Source organism: Haemorhous mexicanus, chromosome 3, assembly GCF_027477595.1.
Source record: "Haemorhous mexicanus isolate bHaeMex1 chromosome 3, bHaeMex1.pri, whole genome shotgun sequence".
Classification (NCBI taxonomy): Eukaryota; Metazoa; Chordata; class Aves; order Passeriformes; family Fringillidae; genus Haemorhous; species Haemorhous mexicanus.
The window spans coordinates 32,917,815-32,943,075 of NC_082343.1; the positions used below are offsets into that span (position 1 = coordinate 32,917,815).

General features: G+C 36.7%; 1 protein-coding gene across 9 annotated transcripts in view; it reads right to left on the minus strand.

Moving 5' to 3' along the window:
• Positions 1–25,261, minus strand: part of QKI (QKI, KH domain containing RNA binding) — a 146,777-nt gene that overhangs the window by 39,053 nt on the left and 82,463 nt on the right. For 5 of the 9 annotated variants that reach the window (XR_009485736.1, XM_059841263.1, XM_059841264.1 and 2 more), the window contains exons 4-5: positions 23,121–23,171; positions 6,264–6,407 (exon numbers count right to left, since the gene is read on the minus strand). Coding sequence is in view for 6 of the 9 variants with exons in the window: in XM_059841263.1 (XP_059697246.1) it covers positions 6,264–6,407; positions 23,121–23,171 (195 nt within the window). In the remaining 3 variants the exon portion in view is untranslated. The remainder of the gene's footprint in view (positions 1–6,263; positions 6,408–23,120; positions 23,172–25,261) is intronic. The other 4 variants (XR_009485738.1, XR_009485737.1, XM_059841267.1 and 1 more) reach the window with 1 other exon arrangement.

The window sequence follows — 25,261 nt, forward strand, 5'->3', positions numbered from 1 at the left end:
TGATCTACCATTTCTCATGTTAGACATTTGCAACACCTTAATAAACAAAGGCAGAGAGTGGTGAAGAAGAAGAAAAAGGGGAAAAGAGATGGTATTCAACAGTAACTGTATGTAGGCACAACTAATTTCCTTGGGTTCTAGAAGCCGTCAAAGATGTCCAGAAGATGATTCAGAGTAAACACCTGGATTAAGGTGCTTAGAAATAACTGCTGGAGAAGCTTCTTTCTACAATTAGTATAAGAAAAGCCTAGATGGAGAAGAATCCCTATGAACTGCAACCTAAACTATAAGCTATAAACCTGGATCTATTTACATAGTTAATTTGCAAAACAATCAACTGAAACGTGTGAGGGCACAGATCATCATAACTTTGTGCTTACCATTTAATTATTTGTCAACTTTCTGAAAATGTAAAGTTGAAAACAAACTTATAATCATTATATAAACAGCACATTTTATATCTATTTTCAAATTATTCTCATCATGGAATAACAGAATGATTGAGCTTGGAGGGGACCTCAAAGGACAATCTAATCCTCACTCTAGAGCAGGTTCCAGGTGGGTTTTGAATACCTCCAGAGAAGGAGACTACACAACCTCTCTGGGCAGCCTGTTCCAGTGCTCTGTCACCCTGAACAATATTCTGATGAACAATTCTAATTTTTTCCTTTGTACTAAGACAGTAATTTCAGAAGAGTTGACAATGTAGCAAAATTTAAACTAGATGTACCTCAATTCAGCTGAAAATCATCAAGACGTTGTAGTAAATATGGTCTAAAAGAACCATTTCCATTCAACAGATATTCTTTTGGTGGTAACAAACCACTGGTCTACAGAGCTTCCACCACAGCAGACAATGATGGACAGAGCTACTTTTCACTTGCAGCTGGCCCAAAATAATTTTGTTAATACCAATGCAAACAAAAATTGAACGCTGCAGTGACATATCAAGTACAATATGTAAACATTTCCTATGTGAATTGGTGTAAGAAGTTCTCACTTTCAAAACCCAGACTTGCATGACAGACTAGACACACTGGACTGTGGAACACACAAAAAGGAAGACTTACAATCCTCTATTGTTTTTCACTGCCATAATCAGAAACTCACTGTAGCAGGGTATTTTACTCTCATGCTATTTGCTGGTGAACATATTCACTTGCAGTTCTACAGAAATTTATTTAAGGGTGGTCTGCTGCAGTACCATTTTCCCCATCTGCCTGTTCTCATGCCATCCATTCTGTCATTGCTAAACCAGGCCTGACTCTGTAGCAAGTCCTTCAGTGAGGTTCAGCTCTCCACCAAAGGACTCACCTCACCCTCTGAGGAAGGACAGGGCTTTCTGACGCAAAACAGGAAGCAGGAACAGCAAATCATGAAGGAATGCCAGGACTGCAGCAGCCCTTAGTTCATACAGCCATGGAAACATTAAGCCTGCTTCATGCTACTAAAAATAAGGCACTATCACCTCTCCCCCACATCAAAAAGTTTACCACGTTATCCAGTAATCCCTGCCAAGACATTTGGCTGCTCCGCTGCCCTTCGTGCAGAGCTTCCTGTCTGATCATTCACCCTGAGAGACTTGTATCAGAACTGACAGAACAGGCATCACATAGGAATTTCCTAAAAAGCTCTTAAGGACAGCAGCATCCTTTTTCTGCTGCTGTATCACTTATTAATTTCATTACTTGACTGAATAAGCAGCAAACAATGGATTGCACAGCATGACCAACGTTTCAACAGGGAAACTAAGCAAGGCAGCACTATATTCTCATTTGTAAAAGCAAAAATGTAAAACCAACACACCACGCAGGAATGAATTAGAAAGAGCTATTCAAGACAGTCAAACTTGCATGCAGAATTTATTGTGGCTTTTTAAATGGCTAAGAAAAAAAAGAAATCTTCTCCTAATATCTTTCCAATGTCAAGCTAGTCTTAATTACAGAGCAACAAATTATGTACAGCATTACTATATTAACTATGTTCTTTTTCTTAACTAAAGCTAAAGCATGGTTAAACACTCTTAATTTTTTTCTCTATATTTTGCAATGGAATTCACAGCACATAAAGTTCCCAGGGTAACACTTAAGACATTTTTCAGTGTACCCTAAGTAGCTGAAAATAAACCACAAGGAAAATTAACAACCACACCTACAAGGAAAATACTAGAAATTCAGTTAATTAATAAACAAGCCCCACCTCATCACACTTGCTGAAAGCAGTCTTTGAGAAGGAAATGCTTTTAGCTTATTCAACTGAAAAACAAACCACTCTACCAATACTATTGCCCCTTCGTAATATTCTCTCCTGTTATATATAGAAAATGCATTATATATAGGTGACTAAAACCAGAAATACTATCAAAGTAACTTCTCTGGTAACAGGGACTACACAGGAGGACAGTTAGTGAATGAGTACATACCAAGCACCACTACAAAAATGATCCAATTTGCAAAAACCATGTCATATACAGCGTATTTACTTTCCCATATAACAAAATTTAAAGATATTCAAGACTGAAAAGTCTAAAATCACTGTTACAGGCAAGATCCAAATGTAGGAGCAAAATGAAACAAGCTTCTACTGAAATATTATCTCCCACCCATCACAACTGTAAAATTCTACACTGTAGTCACAAATTATATATAAAGTTTGACAGGGAGCATCACTGAATAATTCTGTGTTGTAGTTGCCTTCCAAGAAGATGGAGGCCGCAACCAAGTAAAACTACAGCTGTCCCAACATAAGAAAAACAATAAAAAAATCTGAACAACACAGATTCCAGACCAACTTAGAATAACTAAGCAGAAACCAGAAATTAAATCTTTTCCTCAGAAAGGAAACATGTGGAATCAAAAGAAAAAAGGGGTAAGAAGTATCTGTCTGTAATCTGAATTCTGTCATATGTGCCTCATCCCTTACAAAAGCAGCTAGTATAAAGGTGAATTAGCAATTAAACTAGACCTGGCCATCTGTAAAATGCAAGGAATATCTAGATAAACTCATTCAGCTAGAAACATTTATTCATCACTTCTTAGAAAATGCAGAAGGCCTAACATTTCTGGCAGAGGAGTTCAGCCCTACAGCCCAGGAGCTCCAAGAACAACTTCAAACCCTTAATGATGCTCTGGTCTGGTATGCTATTATGTCTTTATTATGTATGCCCCCTAACCAGGTTCTGAGTTTTTTCTTCTGTTCTGCAGTGAACAATCGATCCAGAGCATCTTTTGCCTTTCCTTTGCAAGAGAACCACCCATCCTCACTTAACTCATGCAAATAACAAACAACTCTCAAAGCTCACACAATAAAAAGAGATCAAAGATCTGGAGGATTCACTTCAGAAGGAGGCATAAGGACAGTACAACTTGATGTGATCCCAAAAATCTGCAGACTGCTTTATTAATTCTGCTTTTTTTGAAGAAAAACATGAAAGAAGTAACACTGTAGGTATAGATAAAGACCAGGATCTTTCGGACTATGGGAAGAGGACGAGAATTAATCCTATGGAACTTGAAGTACAGCCAAAATTTTTTAAAAATTACTTCATACTAAAGAAATGTAAATTAAATACAAATGAGTAAAAATAAAAAAAAAAAAAAGTTTGCCTTTCTCCTCAAGGAGAAAAAAAAAAGGCTTGCTCAGCCAATCTTCCTCAAGTTGTGCTTTTCATTTCTAAGGATAAACTACTTGACTATATGACTATTTTGACAAAATGCAGGAGAAAGTGAAAAGGGAAAATATTAATTCACATCCACAAGGAAAAAAAACCCACTAATGATTCAGATTCATAAATGTAAGAAATACACTTTAGTACTGAAATAGTATCTGTTCACCCAAGTACATTCAAATAGAAATCCATTTTAAGAAATGTGCCTATTTCTGCACTGTTGCCAGAAAATGTAATTAGGCTTTTTAACATCTTGAGTACAAAAAATAACTGATCATCCAAAAAAATTAGCAGCTAATTTCCATCTCTGAACACTAGAACACTAGCATGTTCCTGAAATTTATCTCATAAACCCAATACATTGTCACATTGTATGGCAAGATGAAAATGAGTCTTCTCTCCTACATAGTCTCAAATTTTAATCAGTGACAGAATAGAAATACATAACTTTTTTTTCCCCAATTTAATCCTTTGACGTTTATTGGAAAAGCATTAATAGTTCCAGGTATTCTACATGAAAGGGAATTTTACTTTTTCCATTCTTACATTTTAGAGTATCTTTGGAATCCTCCAACATCCCCAGTTTCACTTCTATTGTTATAATTCACTAGGATTTCTCTTTTTTTCCTTATGCTTACCCTGATTATTTGAAGTTTTATGACTTCCCTCACAGAAGTTTTCAATTCCTATCTTTTAACACTAAACTGAATTTTTCAGCTCTCAAACTGCCTGAAGCCACAATTCCATGTTTTATACTAATCGAACAGATGCAATAGGTAGTACAAGCCCAAGTTCACCTATATACTAATTCATTAGTATGTACCACACATACCTGTTTCAGCAAGGCATGATTTTGAGAAATTAGAGCCAACAGACCTTTAACTCTTGTGCAAGTATATGTACCACCCAAATCTCTTAGGCATATGCATAATATATAAAGATGATAATGAAGTGAACTGACAAAGGGTATTTCAAGTGATGTTCTATTTGGACAATAGTTAGCCCTGTGTTGTTATTTTTCATTAAAGGGGGAAAACAATGATTTCTGTACTCAGGATTACAGGGCTTCCCCAATTGATTAGGCTACTACACGAGGCAGAGTGCTTTCAAGTCAGAGCTGGCTGTCACTTTCACCATGAAAGAACTAATAATGCATTACATTTTTTGAGGCTCTGAACACAACCATCCCACAGCTCCACAAAAGAAGTGTAACACAAACATACACAGAGTATACACATCAGTACTTCAGACATACTGAAGGTTTGTAACCTATCATCCTGAAGTTGACCCTCCAGTCACATTATTCAGCAATAAGGGGGAGGTAGAAGAATGAACCTGACAAAACCAATTCACGCCGAAGTTTGATTTCTAATCTGTTTGCTCTGTAGTAGCTAAAGATTGAAAAAAAGGGCTTCAAAGTTTTGCCCACTTAAAAATCCTGGCTAAAAACTCAATCGTATGTGCTCAAGGTCTCTTTAGTATGTGAGCAAATTCTGAAGATCTACTTTCTCTAGTCGTCTGCTGCTTTCAGAAATTGAAAATGTGCAATATCAAGAGATCAAAATCACAATTTTCGTACCTTCTCCTTAATCTTCTGACATTTTTTGGTAATTCAGAAATTAAGTCTTTCTCCCTATCTTTAGTAATTTCTAAAAATGTCTTCTGAATAAATCTGCTTATAGAGACAGCATGTGTCACCACAAGTTTCCTCACAGCCAGCATCTATTAGCATTCACTAAGTACCCAAAATCAGTAGGTCATTTTAATACCACCTACTACTTTCTTTCACAAGATAGTCTCAATTCTCCTTGTAATATGGAACATTTTTCTACCACAGAAAAAGATCTCATTTATTCTTATCATTTTAAAGGGGCACAGAAATAGTGATAAAGATACAAGTTAATGGCATGGGATGCACTATACCGCCACACTTGAGTCACCTTGCTTTGAGTGAGAATACAGAGAAGATCTAAAAGAAGGGCTCTCTCAGGGTAATTCTGGTCTCTGAAAAAGTATTTAAGCCATCTAGATGTGCAGAACCCAGTTTATACTATCAGGAAATGAGAAAGACAGCCATTTTCCAATTTCACTACTTTCATTTTTCCCTCAGTATACTGACAGCAAAGTTTTTTGATACTAAAGGGTTTTGTTCTCTTTGCAAAATGTTTAATGTGATGATCTAAAAAAACATGCCTTTGTTTCTTAAAGTATCAGAATCATCTCGAAGTGAAACATAAAAGCATGTCATACTTCCCCAGCCTTCAAGTGAAGAACAGTAATACTGAAGGAAAGAGAGAGAAGTAGTGTTTGCAACAGCTCAGCATCGCCTTTTAAAGGTGATAACTATTTCCTGTATCTGTATCTCAGGCAAAAAAAAAAAAATTCTCTTGAAAAAAGTCTCTCTCTATTCTCTTCTAAGGAATAATTCAATCTGGGATGAGGCAGTTTAAAGATCACTAGAGTATTATAAAATCATATCTCAACTTCCTTTTAGGATGCTACTCTGCAGGCTTGCTCTTACACCTGTAGCAAATGAGTTGTATTTCGAAAGTACCTTCTGAAAATGGAAATCAAAGGCTTGTATACAAATACTTACTGCAGGTATCAGTAACTTTTTTACTTCTTCAACAGCCCTCTTCAGCTTTATTTCTGCTCTGTTTTGAGCATCCTCCACAGTGATAAGTACATGTAAATCTTCATTCAGGTGTTCCCAGTTGGGCTTGCCTCGATTCTGTTCTTCCTAAAAAAAGTAAAACATGGAAGCTATGAAGCACTTACATTCTGTATAAAACAAATCACAAACAGTAGACAAATTCAAATTCACAAATTCTTTAAACAGTATGAACTTAATTTTCACCAATGTTTCTTCATACTTTGGAGACTTTCATATCATATGAACTTAGCCTTCAAAATATCATTTTTGGGGTTTTGTTCTGTGTTTTGTAACCTCCTACTCTATATTATACTTCTTAAAGACTACAATACATATGCTGCTTCTTAAGAGTACCTCCTCCAGCTGAATAAAGGAACAAGAATAGGAATACAAACACTTTCAATATTATTTAGAGCCTGTCAAGAGTTAAACAGATAAGACATACTAGCGGTTAAGCAACCTATCTTTTGATTGAAAGTGAAACAGACACCAGACATAGAAACTCCATCTGAATCACTACAAAGAACATGAAAGCAATTCTCCAGTGTTAAGAATCACTTTCAAATACTCATGAAGACAAGATTCAAAGAATCAAACACTCCAAAAGGAACAGAAGTTGCCATTTTCAAAGGAGAGATGCACTGGATGAAGAAAAGAGAGGAGGAGATGACAAGGCTTTAATACTGAAGTTACGTAAGGGCAAGTGACAAGATGGTCACCATTACACAGGTACTCATCACATCCATGGCATCAGTAATCCTAAAGATCAATATTAGAAATGTTTTCAGAAAGGGAAAGCATGCTAAACAAAGCATTTCAGTTTTAAACAACAAAAATCAATAAATTTAAGTAACACAGTCAAGTATCCAATCTTCCAAAAAATAGGATAATGAAACAATACAGAAGAAACTTCCCAACAACTTTTTTAAACAGTGAATAAAGCTAGCAAAATTTTAATGAAACTTCATTGAAATTTGACAATATTTAAAATATAATATAAGTTAAAAAAAATGTGGCCTCAAAAAAAAGCTTATTACTTATTAAAACTTTGAATCTAGAAAAAGGCCTATATAAACATATCCTACTTATTTAAAATTTAAAAAGCTGAGTATAATAGAAGAGTCTCCTATTTGTAAGATGAACCCTTGCGGCTTAACCACAATTCACACTTTAACTTTGCCTTTTTTTTTTTTTTCCCAATTGCAAATGTGTCTTTTTCCCCACATTTCATGAAAAATTCCTCCAGGAAATCAGATACATTGAGGAAACGTTCGAAGATTTAATACCAACAAATGTTTGCAGTGCCTCGTATTCATATATACCTGAGGGAGCACTGCTCCTTAGAGTGTTTCATTTTTAATTCAGCTAAGTCTGAAATGTTTTGTGAAATACACAAGGATAAAAATGGGGGGCAGGGGGGAACTGAATCATGAGAGATGCATAAAAAATGTTACATAAAGGAATCAGAACTTTGAAACTACTTTTCACTATGTATGTAACACGCACATATCCATTACTCCACACTATCAGATACAGTGCTGTGTTTTGTTATTTTTGATGTTATCTTTGCCAACTTTTTTAACAGAGGTGGCTGTGAAATTAGGTCTGCCAATTTCAGAAGCTGGAAACAAAGAGAAAAATAACTCTCACTTATGATACAATACAGAAAGTGATACAAAGTGCAGCTGAGTTAAAACATCCTCTCTGTTGAAATGTAATCTTTGAAAAGAACTGTCTATGACAAGGTATTTGGATCTTATTTATTCAGTCGTGATCAAAACTCCGCTATTACTTTTTAAACAATTCCTTTTTTTTTTTTTTTTTTTTTTTTAATCCAAAGCAGGGGTGAGCTGTTTTCTTTTAAGATGATGACAAGCTATGCCAATATGAGGTAGTATATAAAATAATATGTTACAGGTATGAAGAATGAGAGAAGGTTCCTAAAACCAGCAGAGGGCGGAGGAAGAAACGTGCAACTACCTCTTCTCGCACTGACCCAGCACTGGAATGCGAAAGGTCCAGGCTGCTAACACCAGATGCAAGAAGCCTGCACAACCACAGTAACATGGGAGGCAAAACAAATAAAACAAAATTTAAAAGGCCAAGAGGAACAAATGTGAAGGAAAGGTGTCCCCAGGTAAAGCAGCAAGTTCTGCTCCTGAAAGACAAGGGATGCCTAAATGCAGTTTTAGCTACCATGCCATTAAACACCATGCACAATGTTTATAAATAGTGTTGGCCAACATTAAGGGGCTTTATGGCGTTGTATACTTTTCTCTCATACTGAAAATAATATGGTGCAAAGTCTCCAAAACTTGTGTCAGATTAATGTTACATCAAGTATTGGCACTGTACTCCAAATTAGTTTGTTGCAGCATGAGAATTTTTTCCTCAGAGAACAAAAACTGCATATATGACAAGCAAGCTGCATATAGGACAAACTAATGATACTGAAGATTTTTTTATCCCCCTAATTAACTTTTAGGTGGAACATGTTGTTTGTAAGGTTTATAATCACAGGTATTATTAGTGTGAGACCTCACAGCACAAGCAATCATACAAACTACTTATCAGTAAGATAACTGATTAGTGTATGACTATGATAAGCTCTTCTATGGCCATAAAGCACAGTAATAAAAGTGCTGTTGTTGATAGTGCTATTTATTAAGCCACATGGTATGACTGAAAGAAAGGCTAAGAAGAGTACAATTTCTCACACTGTTTAAAAAATAAAAGAAAACACAGAGTTTGGAATGGGCTTCCAACTTATGTTTATGACCCTCAATACACTGGGGTTATGATTTCATCCAGTGCTCCCATTCTGTCTCATGAGACAGTTTTCTTAGTGGGTTAACAGTCTGCTAAGAAATGTCTTTTGTTTGATTGAGAATGCTAGTTGAATGTTATACCAGTATGTATAATTCATTATTTACGGGTTTGGTTTTATCCAAATTGGGAAATTCAGGTTTTACTAGCTCATTCATTCCAACAGAAAGTCAGGTGCAAACCACAGAGTTACAGTCATGAAAGAGAGATAATCTGCAAACCTCTTGCACTTAAGAGCTACCATTTTTTATGCTATCTCATTCTCCTTTTAAATCGTAACAGGAAGGTTTGGAAAAACACATTTTTCCCCAAGTAAAATCTTTATTTATATTAAACTAATCCTATGTGCAACAAATCCTGAACACATCTTTTCTCAACTATGTTTTGTTATAGTAAAGCCTGAACAGGAAAGCTGAATATATCTGGAACACAAGTAGGAAGATATCTTTCTGAAGACTGATGAAATATGGTCCAAGATTTTAAAGGCTGATTAGGGTTTTCTTTTGAATTGTTGGGGGAGAAAATGGTGAAAAGATGGGGAGGAAAGAATTACTAGAACTTGCCTCATTGCATAACTTGGTACAAAAGAAACTAAAAGTTGCGGTGGTCTTGAAGTGAACTGCAGATAAGACAAACCAGTTCACTTCACAGATTCAGAAAATGTCTGGGGTGGGAAGGGACCCTAAATATCATCCAATCCAAGCCCCCTGCTCAGGGCAGGGTCAGCTCGAGCATGTTGCTATGGGACAGGTTTTAAATACCTTCAAGGACAGACACTCATCCCTCCCCCGGAAGACCTGTTCAGTGTTCAACCAGTGCTCAGTCACAACAACATAAAAAAAACTTTTTCTTAGGTTTAAACATAATTTCTTTTCTTTCAGTGTGCACACTGCACCCTGTTCTTCAGTAGCAACTGTTGATCCATTCAGCCTAGTTGCCAGGTCTACCTATTGAAAAAACAGTCAGGAGTAATAGAAATTGCCATGAGAATTATTTTGGGAAAGAAACATTTGCTACTGCAGCAGGAAGGGCACGCACACTGAAGGAAAAAACAGCACCAGGGAAATCAGAAAACCTAAGACTTGGGGAAAAAGGAATTCAACTGCATATATTCAAAATTATATTACATACACGAGAAGCAATTGGCAGTGTGAAGTCTGCCTGCATCCCAGAGAGTGTCTATGGAAGAATTATACAGGAAAAATGGAGACTGAAGACGTACTACAGATGAGTAAAGTAAAGTGATTTATGCCACAACCTTGGGGAACAACAATATTAGGAAAGCTTAATTATAACCAAACTATCTTGTCTGCTAAATTAAAGAACATTAAGGACAACATAAATGGCAGATGAAATTTCACTGTGTTCCTTGTTTGGCAGAAATTTCAGTATCCTTAAATACAGCCTAATTCTGTAGACAGATTTGCTTTTCATTCTCTTGCCTGTGCATATACACTCATTAATCCTCAGAGTACCTATGCACAATAATGGACTACTCAATATTTATCTCACTATTAGGGTCAATGTATTAGGTAGTTAAAAAAAAATACTGCTACAAGTCCTCAAAATTTAGCTGCACAAAAAAAAAAAAAAAAGTAGTGTAGCTACAGGAATTTTTTTGGGGAGGGATGTAGGGGGAAGCAGAAAAGCAGGTAAAGGATGCAACTGACTTGAATCTCTAAAATCATACTTACATATTAGAAAGATTGTTCCTTCAGGGGAACTACTGCAGTGCAGTAGTAAAATTGTATTCCTATTTTCCACACACCTCACCATACCACAGTAACTTCAAGTTGTGATCTTGTACCTCCCTGCCTCTTGGGCCTAAATGGTCATTCCTACTTACATCTTCATATCCCATCCCAAAGCTTTCTTCTTAATTCCTCAATCTGTGACTGAACAAGACTGAGACAGCACCTTACTAGCTTTCTGTAAGCTACACAAAGCAGATGACTGAAAACTCCTCTAGAATAGAGTACAAAGTCTCTTCTCTATCTAGCCAATATGTTTCAAAGAGCTTCAAACCCAAATGAAAGAACCATCAAGCCTGACTGAAATGGTAAAAATTATTTAAATGTTGGAAAAGGAAAATATCAATACAAAGAAAGTCACCAAAAATATTTCATCATCAACTTAAAAAAACTCCTCAGATCTTATTTCTCACCCCAAAGACCCTCACAAGTATGGAAAACTGATGAAAAATAAGTTGACAAATTAAGAACTGATGAAGTAGGATCCAGTCATTTCCAACTGTCAGAATACCATTAAAGAAAAATGAAATAAACACTAATTAAAGAAATCTATGCTGGTATCTGTTTATATGCAGCCAGAGAAATATTAGTTAGACAATAAAGAAAGAATGAAGGAATGCATTCAGTGTGGTAAGAGTGGAAGCAACTTTCCCACTAGGCACTTTTTCCAGAAAACTATGGGCTATTCTATACTAATAAAAAAAGTGCAGCTTCCATTCTGTGCACTTTTTTCCACTCCATCTCATACAATTTTCTGTAATGCAGGCCACTAAAAAGATACAAACCAGCTCAGTACCAACAGTGGGGAGCTTTTAAAGAAGTAAAGTCAGGAGTTCAAGCAAGTGTTGAAAATTACCCTTAGTATTCTCACTCATCTTGAAGTGATAGGCTATTAAATTCTGTTTTCACCAACCTATTAAGCAAGCTGGTATCCCTACTGAATGACAAAAACCACAGAAAAGGGAAGAATGTTTTCATATAATGTCAAATTGAACACTAGAATTAAAAGGCATCAGAATAGCTTTAGTCCTTCAAATGATACAAAGGTTTAATTCAAGTACACTAAGAACTTTAATTAAAAATATCCTAAGATAGAAAAACCAATATAATCACTCACAGCTATTTCTCAGAGTCAAATGAAGGAGGTAAGATGTGGAGAGAAAAATATCAGCTATTTAGTAAAAATTTCATAATGCATTTTGTCTAATAAATTCTGCTGCAGGTACATTAAAACTGACAGTAGGTCTAGGTGAATATTTCTTTTTCACAATGAAAACATTCACACATATATATCAAAGTTTCAAAAATAATTCAAAGAACAGTTTAAAAGAAGTTGTGTGGATTTAAAGAAATAGAACTAACATGCTGATTTTAAAGAATTCTGAAACAGAAGTTAAATTTAGCCAAAAAGTCACAAATAAGGTCATTATAAATAAAATCCAGTCCTGATCTCATTTTAGTATTTTTCAGTAAGACATGATATGTATTGCAGCCATGCAACAACATCTGAATTAGTAAGTCCAAAAGAAACATTATTCAACCATTCAACACAGTCTACATCTTTACAACCTTTTGTTGACACAGCTGAACTGGTACAAGCAAGTCAGAGGAATCTTAGAGAAATGCACTTTGCCCTAAAGTCATATACTCCCAACCTTTCAAGAGCTGTCTGTCTTGTGTCACTTAATGAAACTTCTCTTCTTGCACCTGTTCTGCCAACCTGAGCTACAGAATTGTATTTTTAAGTTTTTGGCTTCTCTGCTGCAGAGATCGTTCAAAACAAGCATCCAGAAGACAGAAGATTTCTGTAACACTGTGCAAGGAATAAACCACTCAGTCTACAAACAATTCCACATCAGCTGATCCGTATTCATGGGAAGTCCAGAAGTAATGAAGCAAAAATCCCTTGGACAATCTCTTACTGCTGTGTTAGTGCATCCTTTCCTGGGCAGTGTAAAGGCTTCCTAAGGTTCACTGCCCTTGCCAGGCAGACCTCACTGCTCCCTCGGGGACTGGCCCAGCACCACAGCAGCCCTTCAGACCACATGCTGATGCAGCAGATGCCTCCCCACTTCCCCCCCTCATCTTCTGCTGCACAAGGAAGTTTGCAGCCATGAAGGGCTACAGAGTGCCAACACAAGGTCAGTGCTGGGAAAAGGAGAAGGTGGTGAAGGACCGTATTTTAACACATAAGTGCCCCTTAAAAGACTGTCTCACCCTGTCTCATGGAACTATCATAAGTGAAACCCAATTATGCCCATTCCAGGGACAGAACACAGGCATCTCTGTTATCTGGTATGAAGCAACCTGCTCATCTGTGTATTAAATGATAGCATTACAGTAATAACTGCAAATGGGGCTTACTCCTTCCATTTTTGTGACTGGATCTTAGGTCTGCCAAAAAACAAAGAAAAAATCCTGAAAAACAACCCATCCACCCCCAAACCTGATTGAATGATACAGTCCTGATATTAACATTTCAATAGAAGTTGTTAATTTAGATGAGGCCTGCAAACAAAATAAGTGCTTAGGTAGGTACCAAAAATAGAGGTTTTTATCAGATGAAACTCCAAGCCAGCCCCAGAAAACCAGTTTAAGATGATGCACTAATTACAGTATCTGTTTGAACAACAGAAGTAATTTTATAACATGAAGCATCAGAACACACTGATTGTCCTAACCCCTGCTGATAAACTGCTTTAATTGTGCAGTTACAGTCAGGCAAATTAACACAGACTTTTGCTCCTACTGAGTTTCTAATGGCAGCAGTTCACAAGCAGAAAGCTGGTAAAAAAAGTAAGGCTACAAAGGTTTGCTGAGGGAATAGCACCTGGTCAGGGAGAACAGGCAGCTTACTCCACATTTAGAATTTCTGACCGAAGTTTCCACCTATAGAAACAGCAGATCAATGGCTTAAATTAACAGTCACATACTTGCTGTTTTGGTTGTCAAACAAGCTGGTGCTATTTATCGAGTCCTTAATTATAAATTATTATTGCACACCAAGCTCCCACAGCAAGACAATTTTGGATTGATAAAGTGGGTGTCTTCCAGCACACACTGAACTAGCCAGTAGCTGTCAAACACTGTCAAAGGGTATTATCTAAATCATCTTTTAAGAACTGTTCTAAAAAAAAAAAAAAAGATTAAAAAAAATTCTGGCGGCATGAAACAACCTAATGTTTAAATGACACAAGAGGATTCTGCCACTGTGCTCAGGACACTTCAAACCAGGCACCGCCCCAAGTTCAGATCTGCCCTGCAGTCAAAATGGTTCCTAAATGCTCCCAACACCGCCCTGGACGCTTCCCAAGCTGCAGCTTCCCAGCACGAGTGACCGGAGCCGCCGCAGCCCCGGGGGCTGCAGACAGAAGAGGAAGCCCGGTCACCATCGCTGTCACGGCCGCTGTCACCATCGCTGTCACCATCGCAGCCACCGCCCCGCCGGGCTGCGCTGCACGGGCAGCGCTCCGCTCCGGAGAGCCCAGCCCGCAGGAACCTGGGCAAAAGCAGGAACTTGGAACCAGACTGCCCGCAGCACTGCATCTCCGCAGCGATTTCTGCCGGCATGCTTCTCTCAAGGTGTGCCCGTGTGAAAAGTAAGGTTTGTGGAACAAGCTGTGTTGTCGAGTGCTATCAAAGCCCAGAGCCGGTTAAGACTGAATATTTCACTGCTGCGGGATAAAAGTAAAAGGTTTTTGCGCACATCAGAATCCATAGGGGAATAAATGAGAATTTAGTACATGAAATGCACAGTGTAAACTCAATATCTGGATATATTCGTTAGAGATGAATGCCACTTTTACTACTGATACTTACAATTACTATGAAGTAACAAACCTTATCCAGGCAAAGGAGTGAGGGTGTTCATTTCTCTGACTTTGGACTACAGGTAAGAGTTTTAACGCTTTATCAGTATTTCCTGGCATAGTGAACTTTATATGGACACAGTTACACTGATATCCAAGTATGGTTTTATTCCCCTACAGAAAAGGGAATAAGCACTATGAAACATTTCACAATACTGATTCTTTTTACACACTGACTACTCACTAAACAAAGTTTCCTTGAAAGAAAATGAAATACCCATAAATCCTGAATGTAAGCCTTCTTGGTTCAGAGTTGGCTTTAGCTGGCTTTTTGTAGGGATGTACCTCTGTATTCTGAATCACAAGGTACAAAAGACATATTTCAATGCAGGCTTCGACCAACAAAACCTAATCTGTGAAAGTGGACACATTCCTCAGAGCATTCTGTAATCAGGAAATACAGGCAGTAAGTGTATTTTAACTCATGCCTCAGGTCCATTCATCATCAGTCACTAATGAAATTAACTTCAAAATAACCTGCAACTGCTCTAAAATCACTACTGCGTATTTGCCTCTGAATTTATGAGCATTATTAATCAGTATAAGGCTGATTCCACTATTCAGCTTTACATGGAGAAAGGATGACAAAAGTAAGTGTTCTTTTATATACCTTATTATCAAGCAGCATCTATGTACCATGTACACACAGTAAATTACTCAATTTACTTCAAACACTTTAATAATTTTTATTTTTAAAATAATTAACAGGATGTTAAATTATATATAAATATATGTAATAGAAAACAAATCTACAATGGATCAGTTTTTATGAACATGAAAAGGTATCTCTTAAAGCAGAACCAACATGTCAGTAATAGCATAGTGACTATATAATACTATGGAAATTACTCTTTTAAGTACCTTAAGATTCTTTTGTACATCTAAGTTTTTATTTTGGTAATATTCCAGTATTATCTTTTAATTAACCATTTTAATTCCTTCTACCCTGGAAGAAGACTAGGACACCAAGGTACTAGCCTTGCTAACACATGCCTCTATTCTACCCAAAAACTTACCAAGGTAACTAAAACTCTGCTAAAGGTAATGCTGACAGGCAAAATAGTCTTAATTGAACTGAAATCTGAGGACCATATTCCATCTGGGATTCTCATACTAGGAGATCTGAAAGTGCTGACATGCAAAAGGACCTAATCCAATAACGCTCTAAAAACTAATCCAAGGCATGGCAACCTCAAGAAATTTGCTTGAGGAAGGAAGTTGCAAGTCTAAGAAAATGCAATGCAATGCAACTACCCAGCAGTTTATACACATCCAGGAACTGAGCATCAAGAACCTAGTACTGCCTCAGGTAAAAAAGTCACCAACCTCAACAGATGGTGGGTGTTCCAGGACTGCTCTGATACTGGGCCACAGAAACACAGAAGGAGGTGCTTCCCATTTGGCCCTCCTGCAAATCACTGCCCAGAATGTGAGAGGGGAAAAAAAAAAAAAAAAAAAAAAAAAAAAAAAAAAAAAAAAAAAAAAAAAAAAAAAAAAAGAAAAAGGAGGCATCCCCAGCCCAACCATGAAGGACTTCATTAGGAGCAGGTTCCTGTGTTTTTATTTAGGACTGGAAGCTTTTTGCAGTTGTGAATGATTTAGTAAAACATATAAACAGCATACTGAGGTGTACCCTTATTTGTAGCTTCAACGCAATCATCCTAGTTCTTCATTTTCCTTTAATACGAAACTTTGACTTTCATCTGTGCAACAAACACAAATTGTAGGAAGGATCACAGGCACCTCTGATTTAATTATTTGGGAGCTTAGGAAAACATCTGAGCAGTGATTTCACATTTTAGAATACTTACTGTATTGTTTACAGTAAAGTGCTATCTCTATTCCTCAACTGTACTAACAGGGAAAAAAATTGTCTGCTCATTGGTTTCTCAGTCTTTCAGTCTTCACAGTGAACCACTCCCAAGCATTTCTCTGAGAGTCTTTTTTTCTAATGGTTAAGAGAAAACCAAGCAGACAAACAAAAACCAACAAACTAAAACCCCAACCCCAAACCACTCTTCTTGACTCCAATCTGGAATGCCATTTACAGCATGCCGTATTTGGAAAACTGCACTCTGTGCTGTATTAGACACTAGAACTTGGCCAAGTAAAAAAACATTAAACAAATTATACTTTTGTGATCAATGGAATGCATGATCAGCTCCTAGGCTAGTAGTGAAATTGTACATGTTTTGGAACATCATCTTTCTCTTCTGAAACATCATCATATAACTTTTAACAACAGTAACTGCTGCACATAATTGTGGCATCAGTCTTTACTGAATTTCAGCCATTTTTATTTCTCCATTCCGTGTTTTATTTCCTCTGTCTTGTTTTGACTTGATGGCTGCTTCACACAGCAAACCTGGCCAATGCATTAACATTCCCCTCACCAATAATTTGAATTCAGTGTTAAATTGATCAATTTTGCAGCTAAACTAATCCTTAAACCCCTGGGCTTGTGCTCTTTTATGACAGCTCCACATACATGTGATGTTGAACAAACTAAAAGGGTCAAGAAGTACCAAAATACACCCACACTTCTCTTCAGGTGCTATTCCTACTTAATCCAAACACGAATTCCAGAAACTTTCACTCATTTACGTTAAAAGCCTATGAAGTAGACAGAACTACAGTAATTCATACATACATTTGTGAAATTTCAATTTTTTTTTTTTATAATCAGGAATAAATTACTGAATTTACAGACCTCTTAAGGAAAAGGAGGGGAAAAAAATATCAAGTGGAGAAAAAATATAACAGCTAAGTGACCTTTTGGAAGTACCAGCATAAGCAGCTGCTGATACCTTACTTTAATGCCAACACATCCACACTTCTACATCCTTCCTCTCCATTTGCCTATTGCTTCCAGAGCCCCATGGCTCAGCCCTTGCCTGAAAATCCGACCATTCTGCTGTTAGCATTTCCTCAAGGAGGGCTTGCACATGGCCTCTCCTGTAGATACAAAATACAAGATACATCAATCTTAGTGAAGCTCCTAAGGGAGTATATTGAAGACAACTTTGTAAAATTGCAATATACTTCTGCCAACCCTTTGCTTTTTTTGTTACAAAATAACTGTAAACTTTATAACAAAAGAATTTTTCTTCCCCATTTTCCCATGCTGCTAACATTTACAATAATACACCATTACTAACATTAACATCTTTTCTGAGACTGCTTAGCACTTAGTAAGAAAAGTGAAATTTCACTAACTCCAAAGCTTTACATGAAGCATACAAAGATGTTACTACAGAATAGTTTTAACATAAACTTCCATTGAACACATTAACATCTCAGTGTGCCAAGAAAATTAAAAAGCACCACCTCAGCTCGCAATATAATAGACAAGTTTCAGATACAGAATAAAGCTATGTACAGAACCAAATTCAGGAAAATAAAGCTAAAAATTCTTCCCTATTTCTCCCCCTCCCCCAAAAAAATTAAGTAAAAAAGTAACAAGTTTACATTTTTTACTTTTTGTATGTACAAAAATGTGACCTCAGTTTAAGAACATGAAGTAACTACTGTTTCTATAAACTCAAATGAGACTTGTAGTGTAAAAGAGAATTATTGTAATAATCTGCTGCTAGCATTATTTTAGGACATTGTGATCTTTAGGTTTTTACTGTTTGTCAAAGCAATTAAAAAGAGAGACTCATGACTCAAACCAAACATACCTAGGTAGTAGTTTAGTAACTTCAAGTAACTCAAATAACTTCCCAAGCCATAAAGAAACTGTTTAACTGCTCAGAGAAATGAGAAAGAAAAAAAAAAAAAAAGGAAAAAATTAAAAGAGCTGAAACAAACATTCAACACCACTGATTTTTTCAGAATGGTTCAGGGACAGGTTGGGGAAGGGAAAGGATAGAATATATACCTTTAACTTGTGACACTCTGCCAACAGAACATGACCTGTGGGCTACAAGATTGCACCAAATGCAGGAAAGAGGCCCTGTGCAGGAAAGCAAAGCTGTTTGTATTGCTAGGACCAGGCTGACATGGTTACAATGCCAGAGTTTTAATTCAAAGTCTATATTTTGCAATCCTTGAGAATGGTTCTTTGTGATTTGGATATGTAACTAAATAATAACCAAGTTTTGACAAGAGCAGGCAGAGTCAGACTGGAAAAAACAGGGCAAGAGGGAGGGATGTAATCAATGTTACAACAGCTCTCATACATAAACTGAAGTGCTTTGTGCAATCCTGACCTTAGCAAAAAATAGTACATCAAGTACTTGTATGATAATACCTCGTATTTTGCTTATTTCCCCTTTCTTGTTTCAATTGTTGGGATGAATCTTCATTGGAGATTTCTTGAAAGATGTACTCCTGCTTCCTCTAGGTGTGCCAAGATAGCAAGAAGACTCAAGTGCCTAGGCAGCTAAATGCTACCCTGTACATTTGGATTAAAAGTGCCTCTTATGCCAACAAGAAAGCAGAATCCTAAATATAAACCAACCCTTTTCCATAAGTGGTTGCTTCAATAAATATTGACAACTTTAGAGACAATGTCTGTGCTTATAATTAGAACTGCATTGTCACTTCAGAGAAAGAAACTGTCCCAAATCCCAAGACAGAACTATTCTGAGTTTTCTTGTATAGAAGGGTTTCCAACCACAGACTTCAGTTTAGCACAGCTGCAGGGGTAACTGCTCACTCCCTCAAGAGAAGTGGCTTCATTCCTTTCTCTTTCCCTCTTCTTTGTACCAGCAGCAGCTCTTGCTGGGGCCATCCAGAGCCAGTTAACAGAGCCAGTTAACCACTGCTGTCAGATTAGGTTTTGCCTGTTCAGCAAGCTGAACTGGCTCAGTGACACATTCCACAAGCAGCAGGCTGAGCACAAAGGAGGGCACAGGCAGATCTCCCTCTGTAGGAAGCTGCCAGCTGTCAGTCACACCTCTGGCAGGACACACAGCAGCCCAGCCACTCCCAAAGGTGCTGGGGGTGGGGAGCCCCTTGCTCTGACTGCCCAGGGGACATGCTGGCATTTAGAAGTGCCACATACACCAAATGCCATCTTACCGCAATACATAAAGTACTAATAGAAGTTAAATATTCTGAAAACTCAGCTTCCACTACGAGTTAGGCCTGCAGAGCAAGCAGCTTCCTTCCACTTCAAATGCTATCTCAGTTGCTTACCTGAGAAACCAGCACACTATGTCCCATGTATTTAAGCAAGGGTGTGTCAAAGAAAAAAACCCTGTCATTCACAGCATAGTGATTAACTCTAAAATAAAGTTCACTTAGGCATAAAGGTTTGCAATCTTCTTAAAATTGTGTAGTTTCACAGGAGATGTTAATGCAAATTAAGTGAACTAACATATTTTAGAAATGAATTAAATTTTATTACAAAGAATACAGAAAAAATCAAATTTTCCACTGAGTACAGAACTGACAATAAACACTGGCTAACAAACTAAAGCTGAGTCCTTTAAAGAATTCAGAACTCCTGCCTCAAATAATCTCAGCACGCAAGTTTTCTCTGTATTTAAGACCAAAACCTTGCACACAGTCTGTAATTACAGATTTATTGCAGAAGTTGCCTCAAATCCTTGCTACAATTACATGGGATTTGACACAACCAAGCTACACACTCAAAAGTGTGTCCACCATTCCAAACCTTCTTTACAACCAATTTAATGCAACTTCTCTATTGATTAGGATGACTACAGAATGATGAGTATTCCAGCACATGCCACATGTCCCCAGGCTGGATTAAAACACAGTAATAGTCATGCCAGTCACAGACTGTATAGCTGAGTGCCAGCTTGGCTCTGATATTAAATGACTTTTGAGAATACCACTGGTAATATATTAGGGAAATCTTTCCTACAGAATAGAAATGATGGATGTTCAGGATGCCCCTTCACCGCTCAGAGAGCATCAATCTGGTGATTTTAAAAAAACAACCAAACAAAAACCCAACACAACCACTAAAAAAAAAAAACCCACCAACTTAAAGCAAACAAAAATTAAATGAACCCCTCCAACAAACAAACACCACCAAAAAAAAAGTTAAAAAGCCAATGCATAGCAATACAACTTTAACATTGCAACTCCTCATACTCTGATGGTTTTCACAGAGAGTTCCCTGGTCCTTCAGTGAATCTGTCCTCAAGGTCTGGGTTTGGAAGCTTTTATTTACAGTCTGAACTTAATGAGCTGAAAACCACAAATTTTTTAGTTCATTTAAAATACTATACACTAGCATCAGCTCTATATATAGCATCTGTGCAACACATTTAAGAAAACCAAAACCTTGTGAAATTAATGAAATAAATAATTTCTGTAAAGGAGCAATTATGAAAATTATGTCCACTTTTTAAATTGGAAAACAGCATTTAATAAACCTCCTGCTCATTACATAAGCACAAAAGAAAGTGAAAGCTGGTCATAATTTTGATTCAAAGTCAAATATCACAATAGTAACAGGTATACTGCTTTCAGGAGAGAATGTCTAGATGGGCATCCTTCAAGATCCCATTCAATTAGCAGTCCTGCAACTGCTGTTCAGGAGACCTCATCATCCCTCCAAAAAGACACCTGGTTTTACAAGAACATTTTGAATCCCACAAATTCTGGTCGAACGTAGAAAAATATTCACCAAAAGAACGTAATTTTCTAAAAAACTCATTAAATAATCAATTTGCTGACATCCTCACTTGTATCATTTTGAGTAAAAATTAGTGTGCCTACTAAGATCTGTAACTAACCAAATTATCACAGCTCCATTGCAAGACACCATAATATACAAAAGTAAGACTTATTAAGAAAAATTTCAAGTTCTGTTTTTTTCAACACATTCTCTTAACTAGCCATTTCCCCAAGCTACCAAAGATATTAATGCAGAGAGAAATATCATTAACAAATACAGAACAGATTAAAAGAGGCTCACAGAATGTCATTTCTGTATGAAGCTACAGAAACAAAGTAAATCCTTGATGTGCTACCCAAGTCACTATTTTAAAAAGAGCAACTTTTAAACATATTCCAGTACACTATCAGAAACATCCAGAAAGCTATTAAAAAAACAAACTGCTTCTGCTCTTCAAAAGACAAGTTACAAGATTCTTTCATTAAAATATCCATTATATACATTTTCAGACTGCATGCTAATCTGCCCCCACAAAAAAAATCAAATGGAAGTTTTAGAGTTTCACCTAATATACTTCTGAATTACAGAAGTTGAAGGAGATAAGACTGGGTAGAAAAGGTCAGTATGTGGAAGCTTTTCTTATATTTTACAATGGTTTCATCCACCTTAGAAAATAAGACAGCATTGTACATGAGTTGAAGACAAAAATAATTACACACTTCGCTCACATCCTTGAGACAGGCAGAAGAAAGGTCAATTTCTTCAATATAAACGTTTCCTCTTCTTCAGAAAAGCACAAGCATTACAAAATGCTTTTTTCAAAATGCATTTCCAAGAGATGACAAGGATTTATTGCCAACTGACAGGTCCTGACCTCCCACCTCATTTTTCCCATCCTCTCCCTTCTCAAACTGGCACAGGTACTAATTTGGATCCATACAGCTTATTAACTATACTTTTTTTTTTCTGCCCACTGAACTATTCTCTCACATTAGCTGACCAAAATCTAGCTTCTTTGCTGTTCCCACTGTAACCCTCTAACACAGACATTGCTCCCACCTCCCAAAACAGAAGTTTAGCAAAGCTTTCCTAAATGTGTAATCCTGTATTTTTATGCAATGATGAAAACTCTCTGCCTTTTATTCACAATAAGGAATAGGAAGGTCCAAAAAAAAAAAAAAAAGTCAGCAGAACAGATGGATAGTTCTTTGCTGTACCTCTAATACAACCTTCAAGATGATGTGATGCCATCAGGAGAAACTCAACGTGAGCTCCCAGAAATGTCCCTAGCACAGAAATAGTCACAGGTTTGGTAGCAGTACGTAAGAGGTTGCTCAACTGTCCAAAGTGAGAACACCAAAGAGTTGTTTTGAACACCAGCAGCTGGAGGCAAGAAACAATCAAACACTTCTTTTATTTTTCTAAGAAGAAAATCACTTTTGACCCACCCAACAAATTTTCCTTTTGTAGATCAGTTCAAAAGAAAAAACTTGAACAATTTTTATCACAAAAACCTTTCTAATATTAGACCTATATATTTTTATCCCAGTTGGATATTGCGACAGAGTGCAACGGATGTGAAACCTGTCTATAACCAATAAAAGCTTAAATATATTCTTCCTCACATAGAATCATACAAAGCAGATTTAGGCAAGGGGAAGAGGCTGAGGTTTTTTTTCAACCAGAGTCTCCTCAAATAAGAGGTGATTTGCAAAAACTCACTGGAATGTTTACAAGAAGTGAAACATTTACTTGCCTCTACCTCCAAAATTGCTGCATCATGGCTGTCTCTGCTCTTAAAGGAGACCTGAAAAGCAAAAAAAAATTGGGCTTGTGCCCTATTTTGCTTCTTTAAGATGTTTGAGAGGCATGAAGAGTTGGAATTAGGGCTTTTCTTTTACCCTGTGATGGACACAAATTATTCCTTCTTATTTACACTTGAGACTGAAATTTCAAGAAGCCATAATATAAAACAACCTAGCAAAGGAACAACAGTTCAAGAATCAACAGAACCTAAGTCACAGAAGAAAGAAAAAACTTTTTTTCCCCACCTCAGCCCTACTTTCTCAAGTTCTGCTCCACTTCAGTGATGAATAACACAAAATCTTTTTCCAGAGTTAAGCATTCTTGCACTACCACTATTTGTGATTTGCATACAAATTTTAGTTTTAACACTGTGCATGCTAAAGAAAAAAAAAACAGGGGAAAAAAACCCGGAAATTTGACTGATGTTGTATTTTAAAACTTTAAGATAAAAGACAGTTGGGGAAAACTAAAGTTCTTTTCAGGGACTCTTTACGGTTCAGAACAAGAAAGGAAGTTAAAAAAATTAATTGTCAGAAGTTCTCTGCAAATGGAAAATTGAAAAATCCATGAACTGGCTAGCTATAAAAGGGAGACAAACATGACTTTCTTTTCCACTACTCATATAGCCTGTAAGGCATTTCCTGTGGATGCTGTAGTGATGCAGTTATCAGAACAGAAAAGCTGCTGCAATGTATTTCCTAAGAATTAGCATATTTCATCTTATAGCACTAGTAAAATGAAATTAAAATTTATGCTAGATGCAAAGGAGCAAAGAGTATAGTTTATTATAACTAATGCCCATTACTGCTGGGGCAAGTAGACTAGTTCATTAGTATTAAGTGAGGTGGGATGGCACCAAGTATTTCCGTTCAAAAAATTGTTCAAAGCCCCTTCCTATTCCTTCCATCCACACTTCAACTATATAACTACCATATATGAAAAAGGAAAGTCAAATTTTTGTAAAAAGGGAAATTTTAAGTGATGCTTATGAAAAACAGGCAGTCATCAAGAAAAATACAAGCAGAATTCCTAAAAATAAGCAAAATATATCTAAAGTACATCCTTTTTAGGACAACAAATTCTAACAAATTATAGATCACTGAAAAATTACACTCAACCAGTACAGGGTTGAATATTTTAAGCCAAATCAGTGAACTGGCTTGAAGTCCTTATGATTGCACACATGGAACGTGATCTTCCTGAAATGCTCAACCAACATTAGACAGGCCAAAGACCTGAGCATCTTTACCAATGCTCCAGAGGCATAATTCAAAAGGGGTTATTTTGGTTTGTGGGTTTTGGGACAGTTGGTTTGTGTTTGGGGTTTTTTTGGTATATTTTGCTTTTGTGTTTTTGTTTTTTTTTTTTGGTTGGTGGAGGGGGCGTGTTTGGTAGGGGTTTCTTTTCTCCCCATATACAAATTATAAACAGAGAATGGAACGAAATAAAATCAGGAAAAGGAAACAAAGTTCGTGTTTCCTTAAAATATTGGGGAAAAATCTTTATTTTAAAATGAACTACAATTAAGAAAATGATGTTTTATTTAGAAATTCCTTACAGAGGTCTATAAATAATCAGATTTCAAGATCACATAAAAAAGGGTTTCAAAGCTATGAAGGAAAAAAAAAATCACAAAATTATAGATTTTTTTTTTTCTCCTTTCTGTTGAACAAGAATTATTTTCCTCCAAAAATGCTTACTTTTCTGGGTGAAATATATGGTGACATAGCAAGCTAGAAGTTAAAGTGAAAATATTTTAATACAGACATTCATATATCTCATATCATGGAATGTGAAGTTTAACTTTGCAGGTTGAGTCTATTTAACAACCAGCTGTCACTGAAAATAGCAGCCCTGACTCTGCTGCTTGCACTGAGCTGCCCCTGCTGCTCAGACAATTGTGCAGGGGCCAATTTAGGAAACTCACAAACTCAATGGACTCCTGAGGATGAACATGAAGCAGTGGGAACCGATGTCCTAAGGCCTTTAATGGGAACTGACCATCAGATCAATCCAAACATAGTGAAAAAGCACGCACAGAAAACCTTCAATAATTTGCAACAGAGAGAAGATTTTGTCCTCTGAGGACTA